General features: G+C 38.8%; 1 protein-coding gene across 2 annotated transcripts in view; it reads right to left on the bottom strand.

Annotated features, from left to right (window-relative positions):
• Positions 1–20,483, bottom strand: part of UVRAG (UV radiation resistance associated) — a 327,393-nt gene that overhangs the window by 237,632 nt on the left and 69,278 nt on the right. For both annotated transcript variants that reach the window (XM_002822260.4, XM_054524839.2), the window contains exon 5: positions 15,788–15,862. In XM_002822260.4, coding sequence (XP_002822306.1) covers positions 15,788–15,862 — 75 coding nt within the window. The remainder of the gene's footprint in view (positions 1–15,787; positions 15,863–20,483) is intronic.

The raw sequence follows: 20,483 nt of genomic DNA, 5'->3' as shown, positions 1-20,483 counted from the left end.
CAATTAACATTCTTGAAATATGCTAAGAGCCTTGTTCTGAATGACATCTAACTTCACCAGATGTTCGATCCCAACAGACTTCTGATGAAGGATTATAATGGAAAGAAACGGCTCATTTGTATCTGGTTATCTGTGTGAGATACTGCCAAGTGCCAAAGAGCCCAGAAGAGATTTACATGTCACTCAAAATTCTTCTGAAGTCGGGCCTAACAATTCTTCAAGGAACGGAATAGTAACAAGTCTGGGTGAGTGCCTACTAAACTGCTCAGGGAAATAGATAATTTAACATATCCAATGAGCAGGAGTAATTCCAGGCAAGTCAGGTGTATTTCTAGATGAGTGGTCAGCAAACTTTTTCCATAAAGGGCCACATAGTAAATGTTTTAGGCTTTGCAGGCCACATGTCATTTCTGTCACATATTTTTTTCTTTAAAATTCTTTAAAAATGTAAAATCATTCTTAGTCGCAAGCTATACAAAAATATGTGCTGGACTACAGTTTGCTTATCCCTGTACTAGTTCATTGGATGAGTCATGTTTTAAAACATGTTACCATATATTTTGAGAGTTTTTAGCTGCAACAACACAAGACTGTCCTTAACTTCATTAAAACTACAAAATGTATACAGAAATAACGCAGTTAGTAGGATAACTGATTAGGAAGCAAATAGTATTATACATATACTTATTCCTTTCAGTGTTTACTGAACACAGAGTACATAGATGGTGTTAGGCAATTATTACTACTGTCATCGCAGAGTACACAACCCAGTGAAGGTTCCAAGTGAATCAAATAATGCAAGAGTGCCATAAGAAAGGCTTTTTAAAAAGCTACAGGAGTTCTGCTGCAGTAAAGATTCCATCTAGTAGAACAGGAACATCAAAGACTGCAGGGGTGGCAGTATTTGGGATGGATTAAGTAGTACTGAGAAGCTGAATGGCAGTGAAGGAAAGTCCCACACAGACTGAACACCTTTAGCCAAAGCATGACAGCAGGAAAACACAAGCTACATTCAGAGAAAATTAAATAGTAGTCCAATTCGTTTAGCTTCAGTGACGTGGAAATTATTTGGATCCCTGGAGAGGGAAGTAGTGGGAGACATAGCTGAATAAGTAGGTAAGGAGGGCCAGAACACAGCAAGTCTTGAATACCATGCTAAAATGTAAAGACAACCTATGGGCAGTAAGAACTCATGGAAGGTTTCTAACAGTTTAGGTTATAATCAGAGCTACATTTAAGGAAGGTTACTCTGGTATTGACAAACCTCATAAATTGGAGGAAGACTGTCCAACTACCCGATAGGAGGCCACTATAAAAATCCATACATATTAGACACAATGAGGGTTCAAAATCCATCAGTGGCAATGGTAATAAAAAACAACAGAAACGGAAAAAGAGAGAGGAGGAGGAGGAAGGTGGGGAGGAGGAGGAGGAAGATGCGGGGGGAGAAGGAAGGTGGGGAGGAGGAGGAGAAGGGAGAAGAGAGATAAAAAGCGGAGACAGAACCCAAAGTACTATACAACTGACTGAATTTGGGCTGATGGAGAGAAAGCAATCAGACCAGAGAGTTGGACACATCTAGCAGACAATAAAAATTTACTCCATACAATCTTTAAGCAAAGGAATAAAAAACGAAAGCGTCCTTTAGCAAGATTAATCAGGCAGCAGTAAGACAGAGTGGATACAAAGAGACTAGAGTCCAAAGGCCCGCCAGGAAACTACTGCAGTGACCCAGCCCTTTGGGAATGTTGATCTGAGCTTGGATTATGGCAATGGAGAGGGAAAAGTAGCCACAGATACCAGAACTATTTCAAAGAAGAACTCAGAAGAGTCTAGTGGCTGACTGAATAGAATGGATAAAATAAAATTAAAAAAATCAACACTTAACTAAAATTTGAGGTCAGGATAAATGAAAAAATAGTTAATAAAGACATGGAAAACTGGAAGAGAAAGCAGCCTTGGAGAGAAAAAATGAAGAGCTCCATTTAAAGTATAATAATTTGGCAGGTATCTACGCAGAAATGTCAGAAACCACTAAGACAGAGAACTACAATTTTGAGTAACAAGCTATATCAGGGGTTCCCAACCCCCAGGGCAAGCATCACCACCTGAGCTCCCCCTCCTGTCAGATCAGCGTGGGCATTAGATTTTCATGGGAGCTCGAACCCTACTGTAAACTATACATGCAAGGGATCTAGGTTGTGCGTTCCTTATGAAAATCTAACTAATGCCTGATCATCTGAGGTGGAACAGTTTCATCCTGAAACTGTCCCCATTCCCTGTCCGTGGAAAAACTTGTCTTCCACAAAACCGATCCCTGGTGCCAAAAAGGTTGGGGATTGCTGAGCTGTACTACCGATGACAACCAAGTGGTGTATTCCAACAGAATTTCTAATGATCTGCTGCTACAGAAGCTTCATTCACTCATTTGACAAGAATGTACTAGATTATTATTACATGCCAGACACAGTGCTAAATACTAGGGATCAACAGGTGAAAACAGACACTGTCCTTGCCCTCGCACAGTTTACAGTGTAGCAGGTAAGAGAGGTAAGCAAATGGGCAATCAGAATATAATAGGATAAGGGTCAGTGAAGAGGGAAATGTAATACAAGGTGCTACGGAAGCATATAAAAGGGATCTATCCACACTGGACTTAAAAGGTATATCACAGAAAAACCTTCCTATGGAAATGGGGCCTTAGCTAAAACTGACGTGAACAAATCTTAGCCTAAGAAAGTGTTAAGGATGGAGTGTTTAGAAATAAGGAATAGCAAGACCTCATAAGTCATTAATTATTGAGGGCAAACACTGCTGACAAGATTTGAATAAAGGAAGAATATGATCATTTTAGAAAAATAAATCTGACTATACTGTTAAGAACCAGGAAAAAAGTAGCAGCCACCATTGGTAGTGATTGAAACACAGAAGAAGGGACTCAGGACAACTCTGTTCTGACTTGAGAAAGTAGGTGGATTGTGGTACCATTCACTTCACTAAGAAACACAGCAGGAGGAAGTGTTGTGAGAGGGGAAGGGAACTGAGCTCAGTTTGGGCTATGGAGAGCATATGTATCTCTGAAACATCCAGGCAAATTTGACACACGTCTAGATACATGGAAATCTAGACTGGAGGTGTTTATCTGGGAGGAAATCTCTCCCCAGCAGGACTTGCCAGTGTTCTATATTTATTCATAAAACCATAAGTGAGCTTTGAAAATAGTCTTCTTCTACTTAACCTAGGTAAAATAAGAAATCTTGATGGGCAAGGGAAAAAAAAACAATGGCTCATCCTACTACTTGAGCACATTTTCAGATGCAATGAGTATACTTTTTTTAAAATACAGTGTTTGTATGACTACAGCTACCTAATGAATCAATAGACAGCCTGTGTTCCTAGGTGTATATGTTCGTTTGGACATTAATAACACTTTTAGGCGTCAGCCAAGTTTAAGCCGAATAAAACTGTGCACGTATCTCTGTTAAGCATCATCAAGCCTTAGACACCCCTGGCTCTGAGATCTGACGAAGCCCAGATGCTGAGTAGTTAAGGAGGAAATGTGAGACCTCTTCTTAGACAATTAACCTGAGCTGAATGAGTACATCCCCTCAAATTTGGCCCAATGTTTGAGACAACAGAGGATGTTTTTCCTCTCCTTTAAAACAGTGAGAAGCACTGAGAAATAAGAATAGTGTCATTAAGCAAAGATATACAGATCCTGAAAATAAAATTAATGATTTTAAATTTAAATCAACAGAGATGAAGATGTTTTTGTTCGTACTTCAAATATACTCAGAAAATAATCACAATCACAGGCGCACACTCCAAGTATGAAGTGGACTAAGTCCTTCAGTGCTACTCCATGACATGAGGACTGAAAGTAACCCTGCTGAAGTAGCCATCCCTTAAGCAAAAAGTCTACCTTAAAACAGAGATGGGAACAATGTGATCCTAGTAGACTTCATTCACTCATGGAAAAATATTCAGTAAGCAAAGTCTGAGACTTTAAAACTGAGTAAGGCATAACCTCAGCCCTAAAGGAGCATGCACCCTAATAGGAAGAAAGGATGTATGGCCAAATTACTATAACCGTGAAAGAAGAGAGAAGGAAGAGAAGGCAACAGTGACAGCACGTTAACTAGCATTCGTGGAGAGAGAAAAAAGGAGAATGAGGGAAGATTCCCAGCTTTGTACAACAGTTGAAACAGAAATTGATTTACAGGATGGAGTGAGGGGGCTCAAAAATGCCCTCTATACAAATCTAAAGAAGAATGGTGAAAACAAGTTTTCAAAATATTAAACAAAACAAAATTTTAAACTCTCTGAATCCCCTAGTGAGAACAAGTCGAGCTCTGTTTCTGTTTACTTCTCAAGAATCTAAAACATCTATATGAAGAACCATACTTGGCTTTGAATTTTACAGTATTAAAAGTTCTCAAAAGCTCAAAAATTGCTCTAAGAAGACAAGATCCTCCAAATTCATAACAGGAAACATGGCATTTTCCCAGATTATTCTCTGGCTTCAATGAAGAGAGAGAATGGGGACCACACTGCAGCAGCAGGGTTTATAAATATGAATTACAGGATAAGATGATTTTCCAAACATCTGTCAAAAGCTAATTCGATCCAAGAGAAAAGGGGGAAAAAAGACTCAGAGGGAAGCCAAATACAGTGACTAATGTGTGGAACTTTTGTGGACTTCAGTGGGTTGATGGTCTCATGGGCACTGCATGCCCACTCTACAATAATAAATGCCCAAAGTCTGTAGAATAAAGCACTTTGATACTGTTCAAAGTGTTTGCATGTGTTCTCTCTCATTTGATTCCCACAATGCACAACTAGTTATGCTTTGTGCTGGTTAATATGAAGGCAGAGAATTGGTACACTGTCACACTATATGAAGTCGGAAGAAATGTGGAGATGCCATACAGCATAGTGGTTAAGAAAACAAGCCTTCAAATGAATGAGACCTGGGCTCGAATCATGGATCTGCTATTCACCACCTATGCCATCTTGCTTGGGTCAGTAGTTTAATGCCTTCTTCTAAGGTATTTCACTCATAAAAGAAGGAGAACTACCTCATTGGGCTGTTATACACAAATTAAATAAAAATACATAACCTATCTGACATAGTGTCTCATAGCAGGCACTCAGTAAATGAAAACTGGCAATGGTAGTTTTTTAAAGCTCTGTATTCCTGAGAAGAGAAATGGGAGAAATATTTAAAAATAAAATAAATAAAAGCTCTATACTTACTTAGCATAATACTGTTAGTACACAATCATACCAGCTCAAATAGTTCAGAAATAAAATTTTACCCTGGATTTAATCTGGGCTCAGATCTCTAGATGCTTTATAATAAAGCAAGCAGCTATTATAAACAGTCCCTGAGGATTTTCCCAGTCTTTCTTTGTTCTATTTTGTAAGGCAGGGGAAAGGAAAACTAAACAGAATATTCATCGGAATGGACTTTTTAAATGATTTTTTTTCCAGCTTTTCCTTAATAATGTACTAAAAGACCTGGGCAGAAATGTACCATATTCAGCTCTCTGTTATTAAAATATTGGCTTTACTTGGGACACTTAATCCCTACTTCTGAATGATGTTCTGCTTGCGTACTGTGTGGGACGGGCTTTGGAAACAAGTTAGTATCCATTAGCATGACTAGCAAGAGGAAATAACCACCTATTTAATTTCTCAGTTCTACAAAGTTAACTACATGGAAATCTCTTAACTTCTCTGGGTTTCAGCATCTTCATCCTGAAGATGAAAATACTACTACTTGCCCACCTAAGACACTATAAGTTAAAGGAAATATCGCTAACAGTATATAATCACAGTGAAATTAAATGATGGAAGAAACCTCAAACGAAAATTAAATGATGAAAATCTTCTATCACATCATCTCTTCACAGGTGACATAGTATAACGAAGAAAGTGCATGTCTATAAAGATGGAGAGATGTGTTCTGATCCGGGTTCTGCCACAACTCATCCTAATACCTTGGCCATTCATTTTTATTCCATAAGTACTTACTATATACCTATTAGATGCCTGCTACTCAGCCTGGTATTACAGATACAAAGTTAAAATACAGTTTGTACCTTCTAGAAAGAGAGATAGATAGACAATTCAAAAAACTATAATAAACTCAAGAGCTACTAATAGAGGTATGTCAAAAGGGCTTCAGGAGCAAAGAGAAAGGGGCAATTCATTGTATAGAAATGACTAAGTCACGGAATGAAAGGAAGTCACTTTTCCCCTCTGTGACTCAACTTCTTTTAAGCAAATAATGATAAATTGGCCCTACCTTCCTCTAAGGTTGTTATAAGGCTGGAGTGAATTACTTAAAGACAAAACTCTAAACATGAAAGAGCTATGGGCCGGGCGCGGTGGCTCACGCCTGTAATCCCAGCACTTTGGGAGGCCAAGGCGGGTGGATCACGAGGTGAGGAGTTCAAGACCAGCCTGGCAAGATGCCGAAACCCCGTCTCTACTAAAAATACAAAAAAATTAGCCAGGCATGGTGGCAGGCCCCTGTAATCCCAGCCACTCGGGAGGCTGAGGCAGAGAACTGCTTGAACCCAGGAGGCAGAGCTTGCAGTGAGCCAAGATCGTGCCACTGCACTCCAGCCTGGGTGACAGAGCAAGACTTGTCCAAAAAAAAAAAAAAAAAGATTAAAGAGCTATGAAGGTAAGTATATAGATATATAGAGATAGATAAATTATAGCAGCTGGTAGCTCATGCCTGTAATCCCAGCACTTTGGGAAGCCGAGGTGGGCAGATCACTTGAGGTCAGGAGTTTGAGACCAGCCTGGACAACATGGTGAAACCCCATCTCTACTAAAAATACAAAAATTAGCTGGGTGTGGTGGTGGGTGCCTATAATCTCAGCTACTCGGGAGGCTGAAGCAGGGTAACCGATTGAACCCGGGAGGCAGAGGTTGCACTGAGCCGAGATCGTGCCACTGCACTCCAGCCTGGGTGACAGAACGAGATGCCATCTCAAAAATAATAATGATAATAATAAATAAAATAAATTATAGCTATGTCTAAGTTATCATCTGTAGCATGGAGCTAACTTGCTATGTCAAGTTCAATAAATCAGGAGCCCCCTGAACATCAGTTTTTCCATCTACAAAATAAGAGTGTTGGGCTAGATAACTAATATTCCCTGCAGTGTTATCCAGCTAATTAGGATTTTCTTACTTTTGAGATGAGGAACCTAAAACTAAGAGAAGTTAAGTGATTTGCTAAGGAACACAGTACCAGAACAAATTGAAAAATATAAAATAAGGAGTTTTCATTTGTTCAGGCTTTCAAAACAGATCCTGAAACTTCTTATACCTAAATCTTCAATCTCAGCCTATGTACTCGAGACGATCAAGTTATATGGTTATTTTTGTGAAATTCATCACCAAGTTGCTATTTCAGTATCTTGGGGTTCTTTCATCCACAAAGATTTGCTCCTTTTGACTTGGATTCTATGCCTGCTCTAATTTTTTCCATTAAAGTGAGAAAGTATTGCCATCTACTGGACTCTAAAGATATTACCGCTGTAGCTTCTAGTCAGAAAAATGAAATTCTTACTTTTATCTCTATATATCTATATACTTACCTTCATAGCTCTTTAATCTTTAGAGATTTGTCTATAAGTAATTTCACTCCAGCCTTATAACAACTTGTCTAATGCTTTTGCACCTTATCAATAGCACAATAGTTGGAGTAATTATGCCAATATGAGTTACATAAAAATAAATACCAAAAGTTGAGGCTGGAGGTAACCCAGGGTAGAACAAATATCATCTACTCAAGATTTTTATTCTCAATTATTGCTGTGATAGCCCTAAACACAGCAAGCATTCACCTTCATTCACAAAATTTTATTGAGAGCCTACTACATACCAGGCACTGTGCTAGAGATATAGTGTTAATACAACGGTAAGTATTAGAGATGTAAATCCTCTTATCATAGGATTTAGAGCCTAGTGAGTAGAAGTTTCCATTTACTGGAGTAATAGTTGTCAGGAGTACCTATAATTAAACTTACATCAATCTGACTCCAATATCCATATTCCTAATGACTAGGACTGTGCATTCATAAAAAGTAGCTGTCAGCTGTCCCACCAAAAGACGAGTGGTCACCAAAATGAAATTCAGGGAAAGATAATCTTACCTGTATACATTAAAGGCAAAATCCTGAATGGGGACCTGAAAGATTTCCAGCTTACTGACTCAACAGCTTTTTATTATTCATCCTCCCCTAATCACCATCATAGCAGTTAAACCCACCTAGAAAACCCATGTAGAAATCTCTACAGGTCACCCAGCCTTATTCACCAACCTCCATACCAACTTCAAGGTGTAACAAAGCTCCTCTTTGCTTCCCACTAGTCACCAAACATTAAAACCTCTTCCTGAAGTGCTCTTCAAATTATTTAAGGTTCTGCTACAACTTACCTTCATTACCTGCAAGATGCAAACAAATGACACCAAAAACAATTTTTCAAACTAAACTCGTTTGTAAACTGGATGTCTTCTGGAATATATGCTGTCTTATCTCCTCAACAAAGAAAATAAATTTTGAATCCATGTCTTATACTTTCATATCCCACAGTACCTAGTTTAATAATAGGCTTGTAGTAGGCACTTGACATTTTTTACCAGGAAAAAAAATCATGAATCACTTTTACAACTAAGATAAAAATTTGCATCATCATTTATTCAACTTCTCTTTTGTCTGAATTGCTATTAAATACTTAAGATTGCAGTATCTGGCCAGGTGTGGTGGCTCACACCTGTAATCCCAACACTTTGGGAGGCCAAGGTAGGAGGATCATTTGAGCCCAGCAGTTCAAGACCATCCTAGGCAACACAGTGAGATCTCATCTCCATTTTTTTTTCTTTTAAAAAAAAAAAAAAGAGTGCCACATTTGTATGCCAAATAAAGACCATTTTGCTACATACAGTTAACAAGAATATATCACTCCCTAACGATGCCAGAAGAGGTTACTGAACAAAGGATTAAAATCCAGTGTTTATTTTAGTGAAAAATTTTTCAGTGTATTAAGTAGTGTCCCAACACACTCCTGGAAGTGAAAATGAACTACTTAGCCACTGTATTCTATAGTTAAGAGATTTTGGTTCCTAAAAACTCAACAGAAAGATGTAAAGCCTTTGGGAGAAGCAGATAAACAAAGAGGGAAAAGTTATGAACAGATAAGTAATTTCAGCTTTCAGATCCATAGTGCCTGAAGACATATGAAGAGAATGTAGACAGAGGGAGTATTAACATCAACATAATCATCAGCAATAATAATAAAACTGTTTCTGGTCACAGCTAATGTAAAAAAGAAGAATGCCAAAGAACTGCTCAACAAAAATTTTAGGCGTTATTGAAAGTTGCTTTAAAATGTGGTCTGTCATTGCTTCCTAAGGGTAACTTTTCCTCTTCTGTATAAAACACTCATTCTTAAAATTTAATCCTGTTCTCAAAGCCTTGTTGCTTCAGCATTTTTAAAGTTTTAAACGAAATACTTCAAACCTATATGATATCCATTTATAATTATTGTGATTACAAATATATGTGGACATAATGCTACCCCCACACTACATGTTTCTTTTTACCTTTTGTTTCCTTTTCTGTTACCTACCAAGTTGACAAAGCTTTCTATACTTTCTATTCCCTTTTTTCCTCTGCTAATTAGAAATCTATAATCTCTGCTTTCCATCTTTTTTTTTTTTTTTTTGGTAGAGACGGGAGTCTCGCTTTGTTGCCCAGGCTGGTCTCAAACTCCCGGCTTCAAGGGATCCTCCCACCTCAGCTTCCCAAAGTGCTGGGATTATACAGTCTGGGCAGGGTGCCTCAGCCTGTAATCCCCACACTTTGGGAGGCTGAGGCGGACGGATCACTTGAGATCAGGAGTTTGAGACCAAAGTGCTGGGATTACAGGTGTGAGCCACCACACTCAGCCCTCTGATTTTAGCCTTTACTAGGTATCCTTAAATTTTTAACATGTACACTTGACCACATTTTTTTCTAGCAAATTCTAAAGTTGGTTACTATCTCTATCCTCCTCCCAAATAAATCAGTGATCTCAATGAGTCTTAACCCTTTGAAAACCCACTCTCATTATTGTTGTCTAGGGCAATGCTTTTCATTCTCTGTGGGGAAAGACCAGTTGGCTGGATGTTTTTTTTCTTCATTCCGTTGTGAACTGATACTTTTGTAAAATACAATGAAGAGTCACAATAACGTCAAATTGCTATAGAAGTTTTGCAACTTTTACCCTCACTTTTTCCACGTTGCTCACCACAGATTGTGACAGACAGTTCCTAGACGAGCAGCGGTCCAGACTACATTTTGAATAACAATGGCCTAGTTTCTTTCACCTTAAAACACATAGGTTTATCAGATATTGATTTTTGTTTGTTAGCTTACAGTCAGAAATCAAATTCACTAATGTTTTAACCATTTGTATACCCCTTGCTGTTTTCTTATATACTATATGCTCCCTTTGGTATCATTTTCTATTTGCATCATTCAGCACGGGTAAAGGGTCTGTGGGTAGTAAACTCTCAATCTTTATGCATTTAAAACTATCCCTGCCAGGTGCAGTGGTTCACACCTATAATCCCTGCTACTCAGAGATGGGACTGGGTAACAGAGTGAGACTCTGTCTCAATCAATAAAATGCTCTCTCACCCTCGCTTTTTTTTTTTTTTTTTTCTGTCACATAGGCTAGAGTGCAATGGTGCGATCACAGCTCACTGCAGCCTCAAATTCCTGGCTCAAACAATCCTTCCACCTCAGCCTCCCAAGTAGCTTGGACTTGGGAGGCCATGTACCATGTACCATGTACCATGTACCACGTACTACGTACCACGTACCATGTACCACGTACCACGTACCATGTACCACGTACCACGTACCACGTACCACGTACCACGTACCATGTACCATGCACCACGTACCATGTACCATGTACCATGCCTGGCTAATTTTTTTTTTTTTTTTTTTTTTTTTGGTAGAGATAGTATTTTATTATGTTGCCCTAGCTGGTCTCAAATTACCCTCACTCTTGACTGAAAGTTTACTAGAAGCAATTAATAATTAACAGCGCATTGAAGACCTATTTCTTCTGGCATCTACTGCTGCTGCTGAGAAGTCTGCCGTCAGTCTAATTTGTAAGTAATATTTCCTTTCTCGCTGGTAGCTTTTCAAATTTCCCCTTTTAGGATTATTCTTAAAGTTCTGCAGTTTCTCTAAGCTGTCTTTTCTTGGCCCTTTTTTTAATAGGGAGAGCCCCACTCAGCTTTTTGTGCTCATTTAGTGCTCATTTTGCCCTGAAGAGCCCATCTTTCTGCCTACTTCTGGGCAGGGTGGCCAGAAGGCCCAAGACTTCTGCTTCTTCCCACTTCTTTGTGTTTCTATTCCATTTCTGTTTGGGAGATGTTTATTGCCTTGGTTTATTGTTTGTTTTAGGAAGGAATAGTTCTTCCTTTTTTTTTTTTTTTTTGAGATGGAGTCTTGCTCTGGCCTCCAGGCTGGAGTGCAGTGGTGCGATCTCGGCCTTGCAACTTCCACCTCCTGGGTTCAAGCAATTCTCCTGCCTCAGCCTCAGAGTAGCTGGGATTACAGGCACCCGCCACTATGCCTGACTAATTTTTGTGTTTTTAGTAGAGACGGGGTTTTGCCATGTTGGCTAGGCTGATCTTGAATGCCTGACCTTGTGATCCACCTGCCTCGGCCTCCCAAAGTGCTGAGATTACAGGCATGAGCCACGGCACCCGGCCAGGAATATTTCTTTTACATTTCTCTGATTTCATCAATCCTTGCTTTTTGCTTGGTGCTGAGGAAGGTCTCAAAGTGTACACTTACAATGTCATCTTGACTGGAAACTCTGCTTGTGGCTTTGTTAAAAAAGACAAGGTTTTTTAAGGTTCAGTCTACATGTCAGGTGTTCATTTGAAAGCTGGTAAAGGGGGCAAGATCTGCCGAACTTATCCAATTAACAAAGCTCACTAACTGAAGGACAATAGGGGAAAGTACACCACTTATTACGATCATATATTCAATAAGCATGTACTGACCATTTGCTTTTGAATCGCAGCTCTGCTACTCACGGAGCTGCGTAATTTGGGGTAAGTTACTTAAGTTCTCTGTGCTAGCTTCCTCTTCTATGAAAGGCCGGCCAAGTGTGAGGTTTAAATAAGGTAAAATGTGTAAAGTGTTTAGAATAGTGCCAGCACAGAAGTGCTCACTAAATACTAGCTATTATTCCTGTTAGAGGGAAACACTTACTCTGCATTCCCATGTTCCCACACAGGAGACAAATGCCCCACTCCATTTCTCAGGAGAAAAGGTCATGAAAGGAGCATCTGCAGTTTCTCTGTGTCCTCCACTCACTCCTCTCCAGGACCAGCAGATGACTGATCTGATGGCTGGGCTTCAGAGATGGACCTGTGTGTGACTGGCTTAATTCTTTCCAGGTTATCTCCAATCAGAAACAACCTGTCTAACCACGCATACAAACTTTGCTTCTGGCTTGGAGGCTCAGGCTTTGTTCCTATAAGAGGAAGGCCTTGGTTTCACTTGTTTTGTTATTTTGTGGGAGAGGTTCAGTCCAGGAGGAAGTATATAGAAGGAATCGACAGGCCCTTTTAGTCACAGCAAACTCTTTTAGTCACAGAATTTAAACCACATTTGTCCATCAGTTTTATTAGTAATAAAGCCAATGTTCTGATCTCCATTTACCTATCACCCATTCTTTTTTTTTCTTTCCCCTCCCTAAGACAGGGTCTCGTCCACTGCCCAGTGCAGTGGCACCATCAGGGATCACTGCACCATCAACCTCCTGGTCTCAAGCAATCCTCCCGCCTCAGCCTCTCAAGTTGCTGGGACTACAGACACATGTCACCACACCTGACTAATTTTTTGTTTGAATTTTAGTACAGACAAGGTCTTGCTACGTTGCCCAGACTGGTCTCGAACTCCTGAGCTCAAGTGATTCTCCCAGCTCAGCCTCCCAAAATCCACTGGGATTACAGACTATCACCTATATCTGAACTTGCTCCAAACTCAGGAGAAGAAGAAAGGAGTATTAGTTATTGGCTTACTCAAAATCTCAACAGCTCTGAGGATTTGGCTATAAGGTTCTTGGGGGATTAAATACAATAATAGATGTGAAGCTCTTACAGTGTTTGATATACAGTAATGCTCAATACATTTTAGCTATTAATATTATTATTATATGTGCCAGATATTGTCCTAAAAGGTGAGTTATACCAGTTGCAGGAGGAACTTAATGTTGCAACAGTATTAGAACAGCTAACCCTGTACATGAGATATTATGAACAGCAGCAGTAGCAATCCCATAATTATTTCATTAAATCACAAACACTTTTACTAAGCAAACTGCATACCCCAAAAACTGTGGCAGATGCTGGGAATTCAATATTATTTATAGAAATCTGTCCTTCAAAAGCTTACAGGCTAGAAAGGAAGAAAGACAAGCCTAGTTGCAAAGTGGTATATCCTATGCCAAAGGTATACATAGTATGTTGATATAGGAACTTAGAAGAGGAGAGCTTTGAAATAAAGAAAGAAAAATGTCTATAGAGTTTGAACTGAATTTTGAAGAAGTCACTTGAATAACTTCCATTTTGCTAAATCCAATGGGCAATTTTTGGTCCTCCTATTTGACCACTCCTCTTAAAAAACAAGCAAAAAGACAAACAACAATAACAACAACAACAACAAAACCCTTTCTTTCTTTGGACTTTGAGATTCTACACAAAACTTTGCTCTCTTTTCCTTGGACCACTTCTTTTCAGTCATCTTTTCTGGTGCCCCCTTGTCTATGTGTCCTATAAAGCTGGAGGTCTTCCAGGCTTGGGTACCTAGCCCCCTTTCTTCCTACAGTACTGCCTGTTCCTAGTCCATCTTATCACCACTTAATGATTTCAATGACTGTTTGTCATTGGCCCCACATAAATATTTCTAACCCAGTCCTCTCCTCTGAACTTCAGACTCATAGATCCAAATGCCTACTTCCATCTACACATGAATGTCTCAAAGGCATCTCAAACTCCACAGGATCAAATCGCAACTCACAATCTGCCTCACCAAACCTGGTTTTCCTCCAGTGTCTCTTAGTTTTCTCAGTGCCTGACACATTTATCCATCCAGTTACTTCATCTAAGCCAGAAACCCAAAAGTCATCCGTGACACACCTCCTTTTTCTTATGCCTTAAATTCAAATCATCAGCAAGTCCTAATGATTTTATCTACTAAAACTTGCTTAAATCTATCTTCTCTCTATTCTACTGTCACCCTGTTTCAAAGTATCACATCTCTTATCTGATATACTGTAAGATCCTCCTTACTGATCTCCCACAAATATTCTTACCTCTTCTACGATCAGTCTCTACTGCAGCCAGAATGAAATTATTGAAACACAAATCTGATAATAACACTGCTGTGCTAAAACTCCTTTCACACAGACCCCTGTTCTTAGGGTAAAATCCTTTAAAAGTTCTGTGTGCTGCGGCCCCTGCCTAGTTCTCCAGCCTCATTGGGTATCACTCCCCCCTCATCACTCTGACCTTCCTTTAGTCCCTTAAAACTCACCATGTTCCCTTCTATTTCATGGCCTTCCAACATGTTAACCTCCTCTGCCTGAAATACTCTCTACATTCAGCCCCTACTCCCTACTCCCTTTACACAGTTCACTTCTATTCATCATCTGGAGTGTAGCTTCAAAAGTCAAGTCCCCAAGAAGACCCTTCTTGAGCCCTTAGAATAGGTTAGGCCCTCATTATATGCTTATATAGCATTTACCACCATTTGTGTTTACATGTTTATCTGTTAGATTACTGTATCAGTTTTTGCCTCTTGCATATACTCCACAGCAGCAGGAAATCATCCATTTGCTCACCACTGTGTTCTTAGCACTTGGAGTACAGTACAGTGGCTGACATAAAGCAGGCGCTCAATAAAATGTTGTTGAATAAATGAAGTACTCTAAGCAATAGCATTTCAGACAACCAAGAGCTATGAAGCGACATGATCACTAAGAGCAAATAATGCGCAGGGTTGCTGGGTAGAACACCATAGTAGAATAGAAAAAGCACAGGCTTTAGAGGCAGGAAACCTGAAATTTCAGCTCAGCTACTTTCTAGATGGGTGAATCTATAAAGCTCATTTCAAACAACCTTTTTCCTTAACTATAAAATGGAGAGGACAAAACAAACCACATTGGTTTTGGCTAGTATTAAGTGAGGAAAAGGACAAGAATCACCTGGCACAGTACCATAGATAATAGGTACTTGGTAAATATGAATTCGCTTCCCTTTCCTTTCTCTAATAACTTTTAGATGTAGAGATAATGCTGACTATAAAACAACCTGATTCATAATTTCTTAAATGTATTGAAAGTTATAAAAGGTATCTGAAACATTTAATAAAACTGTATTGCATTTAATCAAAATTCACCATCCTTTCTTAACCCCCAAAGAGTTATGTAGAATAAGAGAAAACAGCTAGTTCCAGATTTCCTGTAGAAAAATTAATATAATCTGGATTTAGAAAAGATGGACTGGATGGTTATGTGCCTTACAGAATGAGTTTTCACATTAAAAAGCATTCACCTTAAGCCACACGAAGCAACAAATTTGAAGCATGATTCTATTTACACAGAGCTTTTCAGGATTATATCTACCCTGTACACCTGCAAGGCACACTTGCACTAAACAAAATTCATAACATTAGAAGGATCTTCTTACCTTATGTTCAAATGGAGCACCATAGTAGCCATCATTCAGCCCAAAAATTATTTCATTTTGGTTTCGGGCATGAATCTAAGAGAGGAGGAAAATACAGTATTCGTTATTTTTATTCCAATCATGTTTTAATATAACCAGAGAATGACAGTTACAACAAGATCTACTTCAATACTGAGAAACCGGCTGACTACATCTAAACATACTAGCAGAAAACCAATCACCATTCAAAAGACCAGGTGATCAATTCAGCATTTCCTGCTTTAGTCAAAGGCCTTGCAAAACTATCACATGCAATCACAGGCACCATCACTCACATATCTTTCACAAACATTTCTTGAGGTTGTTATGGAATAGCTATTCCTGAACAATAGCGTATTCAGAGGCATATTCTACACTCTCTAACCCCAAAGAAAACACAATTAACTCTAAAAGTATTTTTTTAAATATGAAGCCTAGGCCTGGCACAGTAGCTCATGCCTATATTCCCAGCACTTTGGGAGGCAGAGATAGGCAGATAGCTTAAGCTCAGGAGTTCAAGACCAGCCTGGGCAACACAGCAAGACCTCTTCTCTACAAATAACCATAACAATAAAAAATATTAGCCGGGCATGATGGTGCACGCCTGTGGTCCCAGCTACTCGGGAGGCTGTGGTGGGAGGACTGCTGGAGCCTGAGTGGTCAAGGCTTCAGTGAGCCATGATCACACCACTGCACTCCAGCATGGGTGAGGGAGAACAACCTCGTCTTAAAAATAAGAAAAAAATGAAGCCCTAGAAAAACATAAAAGATTAATATACTCTATTTTCAAAAAGGCAATTTTTTAAAAAGCAATAGTATCCAATCCCTAAAGTCTTAAATGTCTGCAAACCACTCTTTTATTATTGTCTGCAAACCACTCTATTTCAGATGAGGTGAGCTTCAGTCAGTGCATCCCAAATTAAACTTCATTTAAAAGATGGAAGGAATAAAACTTTAAAAATTAAGGAACTGAGGCCAGGCACCGGTAGCTCACGCCTGTAATCCCAGCACTTTGGGAGGCCGAGGCGGGTGGATCACTTGAGGTGAGAAATTCGAGACCAGCCTGGCCAACATGGCGAAACCCCATCTCTACTAAAAATACAAAACTTGGGGCCGGGCGCGGTGGCTCACGCCTATAATCCCAGCATTTTTGGAGGCCAAGGCAGGTGGACCACGAGGTCAGGAGATCGAGACCATCCTAGTTAACACGGTGAAACCCCGTCTCTACTAAAAATACAAAAAATTAGCTGGGCGTGGTAGCGGGCGCCTGTAGTCCCAGCTACTCGGGAGGCTGAGGCAGGAGAATGGCATGAACCCGGGAGGCAGAGCTTGCAGAGAGCTGACATCGCGCCACCGCACTCCAGCCTGGGCGACAGAGAGAGACTCCGTCCAAAAAAAAAAAAAAAACTTGGGCCAGGCACGCTGGCTCAAGCCTGTAATCCCAGCACTTCAGGAGGCCAAGGCGGAGGATCACTTGAGGTCAGGAGTTTGTGACCAGCCTGGCCAACATAGTGAAACCCCGTCCCTACTAAAAACACAAAATTTAGCCGGGCATGGTGGCAGGCGCCTGTAATCCCAGCTACTCGGGAGGCTGAGGCAGGAGAATCGCTTGTACCCGGGAGGCGGAAGTTGCAGTGAGCCGAGAGCGCGCCGCTGCACTCCAGCCTGGGCGACCAAGCAAGACCTTGTCTCAAAAAAAAAAGAAAAAAGGAAAGAAAAAGAAATAAGCTGGGAGTGGCAGTGCACATCTGTAATTCCAGCTACTAGGGAGGCTGAGTGAGGCAGGAGAATTGTTTGAACCCGGGAGGCGGAGCTCGCAGTGAGCCGAGATCGCGCCACTGCACTCCAGCCTGGGCGACAGAGCGAGACTCCGTCTCAAAAAAAAAAAAAAAAAAAAATTAAGGAACTCAGAACTCAGATTAAAAAAAAAAAACTCGAAGTAGTATAAAGTGTCCAACTATGAAATATATAAATAGATTTAGTTACTTCATCAGAAAGAGTTGTGGCAAAAAAAAAAAAAAAAATTCTTCTGCCGTGAAGGTTTTAAGTGAAAGTTCAAGTGGGGGAAAGACAAGAGGGACTACCAGAACAGAATCTCTCCTTTCTCTACCGAGAGATGGAAAATAGTCAAAGCCAGCAGCAGAAGATTCCTGTGAACACTTCCCTGACTTCCATATCTCCTACCTCTATCACCAAAGCAAAATTAATCACATACTCCCTGTTTATCCACATCATTTACTGAACTGAATACAATACCAAAAGATAAGTCTGCAATCATAAGCTTAAAATAAAAACTGTAAATCAATCTCAAGGAGTTTTTCATCTTGGAAAAGAGAAAACATTATGAAAGCAGTCTCAAGATTAGAAAGATCCTGAAATTTAATAAACATAAAACATTTTTACACATATAAGCCTGGGGAAAAAAAGATTAAAATTATATTTACCAAAATGTTAACAATGGTTACAGCTGGGCAGAAGAATTATGTGTAATTTTTTATTCTCTTTTCTGTGTTTTTCTAAATTTTCCAAATTGTCCACAAACAAAATTAGAAGAAAATAAAAATATACACTTAAAGAAAGCGATGGGAGAGTATGGGGAGAAACAAATCTAACATGAAGTTAAGTTCTCAAAGTGTAAACTTCATGAAGATGTGCATTAAAATAGTTTGTTGAAAAATAAGAAACAATATAGTACTAGTACTTGAAAAGATATGGGGTTAAAAAGTAACCTGAGTTCTAATTCCAACTTTAACTGTTTCTTAAGGAACTCTTCAGAGAAGGGAACTCTGACTTGTTTTACAGCCCTGGTACCCCGCGCTCTATCCAACATATAGTAGTTTAGCAATGTAATGGTGTATACTTTAATTCCTTCATCAGCCAAAAACCAGAAAACATTTCCTGCCCTATCTTGCACGAGTGTCATAAAAACAGCATGAGATAATAAGATATGAAAGTATTTTTGGAAATTAGATGTAAAAAACATTGATTAAAAAATCTAATAATGTATTAGGAATCAGGCAACCATAAAACTCAGAAAGATCCCTTTGTTCCTGACTAATAAATATGCTTAACAAAACTGGCTGTATCATATTGCACACTACTGTGTACATTTCCGAACTGTTAAATTATGCTAATAAGTGTAATGTGTACTACCCTTTACTTATCAATTATAGGTTAATGGCCTAACAATAATTGTGTTAGAATCCTAATATGGAAACTATAGAACTTAGAACTTAACCACAACCTCATATTTTGATATCTTTACGAAAAACAGCACACTTTTTAAGACAGCTGCTAGGATTAGTGAAATGAATAATACATATAGTCTGAGCAATGAAACAACTAATGGCCTAAATCCACCAAACACTCGTGATCTTTGGCAAATCACTTAATCTTACTGAGCTTCTGTTTTCTTAAATACTGAGGAAGAAAATAATACTTGTTCACATGATCTTCAAAAAGCTCCAGGTCATTGTATGTATGTAAAAAGATACCCAAACACTGAAAAGGTATACAATTGCTGTTGTTATTAATACAAAGTTCTAACCACTTAAACTAAGCACAAGAATTTCTTCCATAACACACAAGTTAGGATGATACATGACCCATGTAAGCAATCTGCAAAAGAAATCTACCAAAAAAAAGTACCAGTTTGATTTTTGAGTTTAGCAAGGGTGTAGAATACAAGCTCAGCACAGAGATATATATTTCTACATATACTAGCAAAAAAAATTGAAAACAGAAATATTAAAAAAGAAATACCATTTAAATTAGCATAAAAATCTATAGGTACAAATCTAACAAAATATGTGCAAGATCTGTATGCTGAAAACTACAAGAAAATTTTTATAAATGGAGAGACATATCATATCTATAGACTGAAAGACTCAATACTATTAAGAAGTTAATTTTCCCCAAATTTTCTTAGATTCAACATCTATCAAAATCCCAGGATTTTTATAGAAATGGACAAACTATTCTAAAGTGTATGTGGAAAGGCCAAAGACCTAGAATAGCCAGAAATTTTCTGAAAAAAGAACAAAGTTGAAGAACTCATTGACTGAATTCTAGACACATTTTAAAACTACAGTAATCAAGACAATTTGGTATTGGCATTAAGAGAGAAATACAGATCAATGAAACAGAACAGACAGTCCAGAAACAGAACCACACAAATGATTCTCAACTATTGATTTTCAACAAAGATGACAAGGTAATTCAATGGAGAAATAATAGCCTTTGCAACAAAGAGTACAGGAACAATTGTTCATCCATCTGCAAAACAATGAACCTTGCACTTTATATAGAAAATTCAAAATGGATCATTGATGTAAATGTAAAACCTAAAACTATAAAACTTCTAGAAGAAAACTTATAAAAGAAAACGAAGGAAAAAGTCTTTGTGACCTTGGGTTAGGCAAAGATAAGACACAAAAAGCACGTAACACAATAGCAAAAACTGACATAGTGGACTTCACCAACATTAAAAAATGAAAAGACAAGCCACAAACTGGCAGAAAATATTGGAAAATACATATCTTATAAAGGACTGATTTATATCTAGAATACATAAAGAACTTTACAACTCAATAATTCAAACAACCCAATTAAAAATAAGCAAAAGATCTGAACACTTCACACAGAGATAGAGAGAGAAAGAGAGAGAGAGAGAGAGTGA

This window comes from Pongo abelii, chromosome 9, assembly GCF_028885655.2.
Source record: "Pongo abelii isolate AG06213 chromosome 9, NHGRI_mPonAbe1-v2.0_pri, whole genome shotgun sequence".
NCBI classification, from domain to species: domain Eukaryota; kingdom Metazoa; phylum Chordata; class Mammalia; order Primates; family Hominidae; genus Pongo; species Pongo abelii.
Note: the sequence above shows the minus strand (reverse complement) of the source record. Positions and strands in the feature narration are given on the sequence as shown.